This window comes from Elephantulus edwardii, unplaced genomic scaffold, assembly GCF_000299155.1.
Source record: "Elephantulus edwardii isolate Elephantulus edwardi_28Jun2011 unplaced genomic scaffold, EleEdw1.0 scaffold00130, whole genome shotgun sequence".
In the NCBI taxonomy this organism is placed as follows: domain Eukaryota; kingdom Metazoa; phylum Chordata; class Mammalia; order Macroscelidea; family Macroscelididae; genus Elephantulus; species Elephantulus edwardii.
This window is the reverse complement of record NW_006399880.1, coordinates 7,638,936-7,649,783: the sequence shown is the minus strand read 5'-3', so window position 1 is coordinate 7,649,783 and position 10,848 is coordinate 7,638,936. Positions and strand designations below refer to the sequence as shown.

Sequence of the window (10,848 nt, the reverse complement as noted above, 5' to 3'; positions counted from 1 at the left end):
TCGTCAATATTCTTCTCCAGCACCACAGCTCAAAGACATCAACTCTCCTTCTACCCTCCCTAGTCACCATCCAGCTTTCTGATGCATAAGAAGTAAAAACCAGGACAACTCACAAAACCCAACAAAGAAAGAAACAAATGAATACAGCAGGAAGTTATTTAGATGCATTTATTTAACATTCAGGCCAGTCACGCATTTTAGTGGCCTTGGGTTTTACCACCTTGATTCTAACAAGGCCCGGATTTTTTTATTTTGATGGAAGTCTGACGCTTCCTGTAGGAGAAAACGGGGAAGAAAAAAAAAGTTTAAACTTACAAAAAGCTGACCATTGGAATGAAAATAAACACATACCCTATATTTACAACAAAAAGGTTTGTGATTTATTTCCAATTTTCAGTCTCTAATTCATCAGATCATGCTATAATACTGCCTTATATGCTAGTGATATATGGAGAGGAAAATGTCTTGCCTTATGGACTTCAGGGATGTAGTGGATCACTACACTAAACTACTGGATTCAATCTATAAGCCATTATTGCTTTTATTGCCCCTGTTGCCACTGCCCTAAGATCCAGTTTTCCATCTTAGTTGGTAACTATTGCACCACCTTCTAAAGGGACTGATCTTTGACCTTAGAATTCTGAGGTTTTATATATCTGGGAGCTCACAAACCACAGCTCTATTACATAGGATACCTGCCAGTTTTAAGTATTTCTTATTCTGCATAAAAATTTCTCCGGTCCTCTGAACACTATCCTTTCCAAGCTAACTTTCTCAGTCTTAGGAAAAATATTTCTAAATACTGTAACTGTTTCTCATCAGATTGTTTTCAGATCGCTCTCTCTTCTAATGCATTTTTACTTAAATATATTGGTTTATAATAATTCTTCAATTTCTGTATAACATAAGGACATTGGACTTTCATTTACATTTACACATCAACTTTTTTGGATCTTCTCAGCTCTTAATTTTAGTGTTTTTTAATTCTTTTAGGTTCCACAATAATTGTTGTTGTTGCTGTTAAATGTCATCAAGTTGCCTTCAAGTCATAGCAACTGTATGTATAACACTCTGAACTCTGCCCTGTCTTGAGCCAATCTCACAGACCCAAACACAGCTATCCCCATTGTACTAGTTACTGTATAAATCCACCTCATGAAGGGTCTTCCTCTCCTGCACTGTCCTTCCACTGTTTCAAGCACCTTGTCCTTCCCTCCTGGCCATGTGCCCAAAGTCTGTAAGACAGAACTTCAAAATCCTAGCTTCTAAGGGGAAACTTGGTTTCATCCTCTCCAAGACAGACCTATTTTTTTTGTGTGTGTGTGTGTCCATGATATGTTCAAAACTCTTCTCCAGGACCACAACTCAAACACATCAATTCTTCTTCTGTCATCCTTAGACATTGTTCAGCTCTCTGATGAATAGCAAACAATTGCAAAGACCAGGATCAGGTGCACCTTAGTCTCTAGACAGACATTGTTACTTCTCAGTAACTTCTCAGTTACTTCTTATTCGTCTTTGATTTCCTGACTGCTAGTGCCAAGAGTCTTGATTGTGGAGCCTAGAAAGCTGTAATTGTTAACAATCTCAATCTCTTCTCCATCTATCCTGGTGCTGCCAGTTGGCAGAGTGGTGAGAATCTTTTGTCTTTTTTCATGTTGAAGTCTACAGTACTTGACTTTCTAAAGCAAGTGCTTCATGTCCTCCTCAGTTTCAGCAAGCTGTGTCATCTACATAATGTAGGTTGATGATGCGTCTTCCTCCAATCCAGATGCCACATTCCTACTCATAAAACCCAGCCTCCTGAGTGATCTGTTCTGCATATAGATTGAAAACATATGGAGACAGGATGCATCCCTGACACACTCCTTTCCTGATTTTGAACCATGCAGTGTTTCTTTGCTTTATTTTGAGGACTACCTCCTGGTCCAAGTATAGGTTTCATGTAAGCACCATTGAGCTTTCTGGGATTCCCATCCTCCTCAAGACTAATTACAATTTTTGTCATACACACAGTCAAATGCCTTTGTATAGTCAATGAAACACAGACAGATATTCTTATAAACTCTGTGCTTCCTGCCAAGATCCATCAGACATTGGTGATAATGTCTCTAGTTCCATGACCTAATTATCATTTCTGAATCAGTTAGCATTGTTGTTGCTGTTGTTGTTGCTAAATGTCATAGAGTCACAGATGACCCATAGCAACCCTATGAACAAAAGTTTTGAATACAAAGCTTTCATCTTTTCTCAAAGTTCATAGAGTTTCCGGAGGCAAGCTTTTATGGATGTTACTCTTTCTTCCAACCCTATCTGTGAGAGCCACAAAAACCAGGCCTGAGGGCCCAAAAACCTTTTTAAAGGCAAGGTCAAATCCAATAAGCTCACACCCTATTGTGAGCAAGAGCCACACCCTAGTCTCAGTCTCAAACTAGAAAACACACCTTTCTGCTCATCTTCCCATCCTGGTAATAGCCCCAGACTGGCAGCCAAAAGCCCTTTTAAAGGTGAAGCCAAATCCGATCAGCTCACACCCCATTGTGGGCAAGAGCCACACTTTAGTCTCATGGACTAGTACTATTATCTAAACACAACACGGAGTTGTATTTTTTGTTGTTGTTGTTATTGCTGTATCTTGTAGTAGGTAGATATTTAAATTCTGTAAAATTAAATTATATTAGAAATTCAGTTCCTCTATTTCTTTAGGCACATTTTAAGTACTCAGAAAAGCAACATGTGGCTAGTGAATACTATATTGTAGAACAGAGATATAAAACATATCTGTCCCTCCAGAAGTTTCTATTGTATAGTACTGAGCTAAAGGAAATAATTCTCTGCACAGATTCCACATTCACACATAAAAAACACAGAAAAGTCTTTGCTAAATATATCTACCAAATACACTATCATGGTTCTTGTCATTGAGTTGAATTTGATTCATGACAAACCAATGTGTGTAGAGCAGAAGGTCTCCAAAGAGTTTTCAAGATTGTGTCCTTTTGAAAGTAGCTTGTCAAGCATGTCTTTCAAGGCACCTCTAGTTGGCTTTGAACCATCAATGTTTTGGTTGGTAGTTAAGTGTTTATCTTTTGTGCCACATATGGACTCCATATTGCTGCCTTCAAACTCCTAAATTCAACAACCAAAGCCAGAACTTGTCCCTAGTTACTCTGCAATGGATTTGTTTTGGGCTTTTAGAAGACAATATAAAGACAGTATGGTGCATTAGAAAATAAGATAGATTTGAAAAAACTGTGAATTTACTGTAAACTTCAGGTTTTGTATCTGAGCAACAGGAAGAGAGTTTATACTTAATGACTTCCAAATTATCCTTCTCAAATTTCCATCATTTGGAAAAAATATAAAGAACAAATAGGGGTTTGGAGAGGAAAGGTTGTTTCATAGCTTCCAAATGTACCCTTTGAATTGGCTTCATTACTAGGAAACTCTCTGGTTCTCTTCCCGTTGGATGGAAATACAATGTTTTGACCTTAATGTCAACAACATAGGTCATGAGAAAATTAAAAAGCAGTTTCAGCTTCCTTTTGTAAATCTTTATTATGGAAACAAATTCCACACAAACCAGGATATTTTGGACCTAAAACCTCTGGAAACCATACCTCTTATTTTAGGGACCTAAACCCTTAATCCTCATCAAAATGACAATTTTCTGATAGTGTTTAAAGTAGTAAAAATTACATAAGTAAACATATTTATGCTGTTGTATGATTTAAATTTACATTTTCATTTGAGCCTAAATCAAAGTCTTTAGTGTCAAATAATTCCCCGAATAACTCAGAGGACTATAGGACATTTGTGGAATATGTTCTATTTGTTTTTATAGCTCTACACCTTTATTTAACCTGAAATGCTCCTAAAGTGCTGCCAACATTTAGACCCTTGTTTAAACAATATCTTTCCCATGAAACCTCTCCTCACTGTGTCTTTGTTTCACCTCAGTGAAATTATTGTAAGAGAAGAAACAGGCTTATTTGTGATCATGATTTATATCTTGTAGACATAAATACAAACATGTAAGAATAGCGTAAGGCTTGACATATGTCATGATCAATTTCTGTGTAGAATAAAATCCATTTCTTGTGATAACTTGAGTCTGATTCCCTGGAGACGTTTCATTGAGGCTGGCCTTCCTATCTCATCCACTCTTATTCATTGCTGTCTAATAAAACTTACTCATACTTGACCCTCCAAGGGATTTCCAATCCCACAAATGAAATCTGACTTAAACTCATTGCTGTTGAATCAGAACTAATTTATAACTGACCTTCCAAACAGGTATTGTGAAGGCTGTAAATGGCATGGGAGATGAGACTCCCTGTCTCTCTCCTGCAGAACTACTCGTGGATTTGAATCACCAGAGAGAAATGTGCTTTGGTTATCAGTACAACTCCCTGTGAACTATATTGTCAGAACTCCATTAATTAGTAGAATCATAAAAGTATATTTCCTTCTGTATTCCATCATATTTTCCTTAACATGTCTTATATAGCAACATGCTTGTATCTCTTTTCCATATTTTAATCAAGTTCTTATTTTCTTTGTGTTTTTTAATATCTTTGTTGAAACGTCTTTCCTTTTCTATGGCCTAGAGAAAGCCTCCAACTTTCAACAAGTCCTAGTCTAAATAAATAGTTATATTTCCACTCCCGTTATAACATTACCATGACGCATTAACATTGCTTGTGAGGATTTTGAGGGACAAACATGTCATATTCTTTTCCTCTTTACCACAAATGTTTAGCCTGGTATCTAAGATTACATCTTGGTAGAAAAAGCAAGGCTGTGGTCCAAGATCTACCACTTATTGATGGGTGATAATTAATAAATTTGTATTTAAACTCATACTTAATTTCTTCACATGTATAATGCATGATTTTCCTTTCTGATTCTTGTGTATCTCAACATTGTCTAGGACACAATATATACTGTATTTTTCCTGATAAACACAGATGTTTATATACACAGATGCATATCTCTTATATCCATATCAAGCTATGTGAAAATGAAAAAAAGAAAATAATTATTTTTTAAAAAGTAGAACTTTTATTTCTTTTTTTAATTTTTTAAAAATTTTATTTCATTTTGTGTGTGTGTGTGTGTACCGTCAAATAAAATCTGACTGATACAGGAGGAGATTGTTCCTCCTTCTCCAGCAGAGCATCTGGTGGATTTGAACCGAGTACCTCTGAGATTGCAGTGCAGCTTCTTGCCACTAGGCCACCAGAGCTCGCCAGACCTTTTATTTCTAACATGAATAATCTCTGCTATTGGTATATTTATTATGTCTTTAGAGTCATCAGATATATTAAAGTTTGAACACAATTAGATTGAAATATGTATTTAAAAATCAAGTTTATACTCACAAATTTTCACTACATAGCAAGCATTCATTGCCATATGTGACTCCATCTGTCCCACATACAGGGTCATAGATCCTGGGGCATCCACTGATAGCATTGATGCATTTTGCCTATAGTAGAATTAAAGAAGATTATTTTTCATTCTTTTAGTTTATTGCAAAATGTCTAAAATAGAGTTGTTATCACTAGAGATATTAAAATGATTGTAATTGAGAGAATAACACTATATTCTAGGAGAAAGATTTCTAAATTTGGAATAAAGAAAAAATAAAACTACTTTTAAATAATGCTTTTCCTATTAACATGGTATGTGACACTGGAAAGTCACATAACCTCTACGAATCTCTTCAAAATCTTGTCTATAGGTTCAACTGAAAGAGATTAGCTATAGTTTTCTCAGGCCATGGTCTTTCTGATAACTTGCTATGAATCTGAGAGCTGGACAATGAATAAGAATGGCAGAAGAAGAATTGATGCCTTTGAGCTGTAGCGTTGGAGAAGAGCACTGAACATCCCATGGACAGTTAAATGAATTAACAGCTATGTCTTGAAGAGGGTACAGCCAGAGTGCTCTTTGGAGGCAAAGACAACGAGGCTTTACCTCACATATTTTGGACATGTTGCTAGGAGGGACTATTCTTTTGAGAGGGACATGATACTTGGAAGGGTGGAGGGTCAGCAAAGGAGAGAAAGACCCTGAGTTAAGTGGATTAACCTGGTGACTGCCACAATAGGCTCTAGTGTGTCAGGAAGTGTGACGATGGCACAGGGTAGGACAGGGTTCAGATCTGTCACTTGTAGAGTTACTATGAGTCATACTCAACTTGACGTCACCTAAACAACAGTGCTCTTTGGAAAAAAAATCCACCTGATAAGTGTAAAATTACAAAATCTTTTTACCTCTCTTTCCAGACAGTTAATTTTGGTGTTACCTAGAAAACATAGACAATATATGTTAAATTGAGCTCCAAGGTAAGGGAGGCCAGATGTTTCCCTTTAAAGAATTTTCTGCTTTCATTGAAGACTGACTTCTCTGACACCCTCTTTCACCCATCACACTGTTTTTAGTTCCATCTTTATTCCAGTTTGTATGACTGGATCTTCTCTCTGCATGTGAAAACTGAGGAAAAATTATTTTAAGCTCAACTACCACCAAATAATCCAATTAATGTTTCAAAGATGCCAATCTATTCCTTGAAAATAGAAATACTTGGCTTTCAATATAGCAGGTATAGAGTGAATATATGTTGACTACTCACCAACATTCTTCCAGCTGTTTACACCTATGATATTCATGATTTCTTAGTAATGAAGTCAATATATTTGTCTCAGCTTATGGATGAAGGCATGAAGAGTTGATTGACTAGTTGTGACTCAGATTTTCTGACACAAAACCAGCTTTTGTAAATAGATTTCAGTCTTTTCTAATTACTTTAATGAAAATATACCAGACAAAACTTGTCATTCCAGCAATTTCTACATGTATAGTATAGTAATTAATTATAACTTGATTTTTCAAGTTGTACATTCTTGCTATTTCTTTCTAATAGATTCCACCATTGTTAATATAAGTTAAATATATCCTAAGCAAAAACTCTCCCTTACTCCCTTCTTCTCATCATTGAAGACAATTATTAAGTCATATTTTGTAACCAATATTTAACAAACATCTCTATTGATATCTCATCATTAATTGTTATTAGAGGTTATTCTCATAGTAATATTTTCTCACTGGACTAATTGATGCCTTTGAGCTGTGATGGTGGAGAAGAGTATATACCATGGAGTACTAGGAAAAAGAACAGGTTTGTCGTGGAGAGGGTGAAGCCAGGCTGCTTTTTGGAGACAAAGATTCTGAAGCTTTGTCTGACATACTTTGGACATGTTGCAAGGAGTGACCAGTCTTTGGAGAAGGACGTCATGCTTTGGAGGGTGGAGGGACGGCACAGGAGAGGAAGACCCTCCATGAATGGATTGATTCAGTGACTGGGATAATCAGGGGAGGTGCGTTGGAGGCAGTGAGATTGGCACAGGATAGGGCACGGTTTAGGGCTGTTGTACATAGGGTCTCGTGGCACATAACAACAACAAGAACAGAGGTCCAATTACATTTTATGTTCTTATAGATAAATGATCAGAATAAACACTCTGAATTCCTCAGAAATGATGAGATTTGCTCACACTGTACACGAGATTGTAACTTTGCATAAGTTAATGGACGGAAAGGAGGACTTCTCTGAGACCACTCAAAAAAAGCAAATATTGATGAGGTTTGATTTTGCTATCTACTGTGTCTGAACCTATCTGGGTACACCAAAACCAAACCCTTTGCTGTTGAGTCAACTCCAACACAGATCATTTATGTATTACAGAGTAGAACTTATTATTCTTACAAAAACAGATCACCAGCCCTCTTTTTAGCAGTGCGTTAGAGTGAGTTTGAATCACCAATCGTTAAGTCAGCAATCAATTGCAATATGTTCTGCCTAGGAACCTTGATCTTGGTAAGGAGCAGGATTTTTCCCAATAGGAGTATTGAAAATAGGCATCTATAAGCTTGGAGAAGAAGGTTTCTTGGAATAATCAGGATGTGGTTAAGATTCTACAAATGTTTAGAATCTCTGTTAGTCTGAAGATTGATAAGCAGCTTATTAATATATCTATCTGTCATCTATATAATTTAATAAGCATTAACTCATTCATGTTGAATTGGAATCCACTAATTACTAACCCTCTAATGGGTATTCAGAGGAGGAGCAACTGGTGGATCCAAACCATGTGTTTTTGTGATGGCTGCCCAACTTCTTAGCCAGCAGGCATTAAGAAAGTGAAAAGAGATCCTTACTTGAAGAAATATTTAGTTTATGCATAATGATTTTCTTCTTAGCAAGGTTTTTCTTTAACTGGTGATAAGTTTCTTTGCATGCTCTGAGATGAAGTTGACAGTGTTGACTACTTATAGAGACAAAAAAAGAAGCTCTTCACAATTCATTGGAGTAAAAAATTGTCTGCCAACATGATCAAGATGTAGTTAGGGAATATATGTACAAACATTCTGAAGATCAAGAAATCAATATTTTGGACAATACAATTCTGCCTTTTATACCGAATGACACAAATGCATTTTTACCCATTTTCATGCAATTCCAGGAGAATTTAAAATTTATAACTTAACCTTATGTTAAACCTGGCTCACTGCTGTTTCCTCTAAAGAACAGCTGGTGGATTTGAACTACTGATATTTCAGTTAGCAGTACAACACAACATGCACCAGGTGTCTTTAAATTTCTCTTAAATATTTACAAAGTAAAAAATGTGCTCAATCCTGAAATAATTCCATTTTCTTTTCTCTTCTTTATTACTGACAAGTGTAAGACTCCAATCCCAGAGAAAAACCATCTCAGAACAGTTCTCAGTATATTTTATCTTAAAATCTTTTTGTATTTCTCCTCTATTAATCTTATTTTCATGCTACTGAGAACAACTGAGCTGTTTAAAACTGTACCAAAGCCTGTGTTCAGAAAAGCAACAAGTCAAAACTTTTTTAACAATCAGAAAAAAAAATTCAAAGACACATACATACCAGATAAACTGAACAGAACCAACACACTGAGCAGAAAGACACTTGCTGTCTTCATGGCTGAAGTTTGGCGTCCAGAGCTTGGTTGAAAACTATAGAGCGTGGATCACTTCTTTTCAGAAGCCTGGGAATGGAAGGGCCATATATGTGGAAGGACAGCACAGGCTCCACCTGCCGCACTGTATTGCAGACCTCCTTGATTATTGATTAACTTCCTATCATAGCCCTGTGTCTACGTTCCAGAATTTCACCTGCGTAAGATAGGGAATGGGGGAAGGGAAATGGTGCTAAAATACAAGAATTCAGACTCTCTTAGGAAAACATGTTTAGTGATCAATTTGGCCTATCCTTCAATCTCGTCACGATTATGAGAAAACTTCCCTCTTCTTGGGGCCTAGTTTTCTTATCTGTAGGTGAACATACAGGGTTTTAACTATCTGATTACCAAGGTCCCTGCTGCTCTGGATATTTGTCGAAATATCCAGTTGTGACTGGCTGGTTTACTGAACAATACACTAAATACAATGTCCAACATGTTAATATTTTAATAGTAGAAACCTTGCCTTCTTATCGGATACTCTTCCTACAGAATACCCAGTTTTGTTTCCCAGCCAGTGCACCAATGCATCTCATATGTAGTCACTACCTGAATCTCAGCATTTTGCTATAATGCTGAATGTGTTTTAACAGAGCTTATATACTAAGATGGATTAGTAATAAAGACCTCATGATAACTTCTGAGAACCAACCAAAGAAAGTTTTATGAATCACAAAGAACTCATCTGCAACTAATTGAAATGGCACACAACCCTTGTGCATGAGATTGACATGAGTTCAGGCCTAACATGATGGCAGCTAACCCTTTTATAAATTTTGGTATGTACACTGCTAACTACATCTCAACTGCTGGGAAATTACTGCTGTACTTTTGCACTACTCACAATATGCACTGATGTACAGGGCAGGGACTGGTATACTGTATAGAGTCAAGGTAGTGTATTGGCATCATACTGCTGTGGTGAGAGGTAGTTGTCTGAGTTGGTGCACTGTAGAAGCCAGATTTTGTGAATCTTCCCTGTTTGGACTTCAGTACAGTGAGATAAAGATGGTAAGTATATTTACTGTTTTCTTTTTGCTGTTGGAACAGTACAATTTTGACATTAGGTAGTATTTCAGTGAACGGACTCCTTTCAAGCAAACTATATTGTGTGCATGTGGCCTTAATGTGCTTTGTGATCACAGGAACAAATAGGTTACGTTTACATTTTTGTAATTTTTGTTTGTTTGTTTTGGAACAATAATGGGCCACTGAGAGGTGTCTTTAAACTCATGATTACTGAGGATTTACTCAAGAAGAATTAATTATCAGAAAAATGAACTTTATTTTCCACCCCCATTTCATTCCATCTATTTTACCTGCAGAGTCCACTGGTACAATGTAATGGCTTTGTGCTTGGTACTAGGTTGCTAGATGTAATTTTGGCTTTTGTAAAGTTAAAGATTGACAATATTTATTAAATGAATAAAGTGTCTTCAGCTTGAATTATTATTTAGGTGGTAGTTTCATTGCCAGTAGGAAGGTTTACAATAGTCACTGACAAGGGCAGCTAATATTTGAGAAAAGTAATTTTTTTCTTTAGTTTTTCAGGTAGTGTGCAAAAGATTGAAATAATTGGTGGGGATATTTTTGGAGGAATTCATTAGACAATATTACATTAGAATAGCTGAGCATTAGCATTCACTTTCAGACAGGCCTGAGCTAAAATATATAGCCTTTCCACCAAACTGGCGATTTCTAAACATTTTAAGATTTTTAGGATGATTAAGTATTTGTGTGATAAATCATAATATGTGTGTTATTGCTGTGAGTTGTCATTAACTGAAATT

At 36.3% G+C, this 10,848-nt stretch overlaps 1 protein-coding gene across 1 annotated transcript; it reads right to left on the bottom strand.

Moving 5' to 3' along the window:
• Nucleotides 1-227: 227 nt before the first annotated feature.
• Nucleotides 228-9,019, bottom strand: SPINK1 (serine peptidase inhibitor, Kazal type 1). Its single transcript, XM_006893726.1, has 4 exons — nt 8,965-9,019; nt 6,282-6,313; nt 5,385-5,491; nt 228-273 (listed from the first exon to the last, which is right to left on the bottom strand). Exons 1-4 carry the CDS (start codon nt 9,017-9,019, stop codon nt 228-230), a joined length of 240 nt encoding a protein of 79 aa, XP_006893788.1.
• Nucleotides 9,020-10,848: the final 1,829 nt, after the last annotated feature.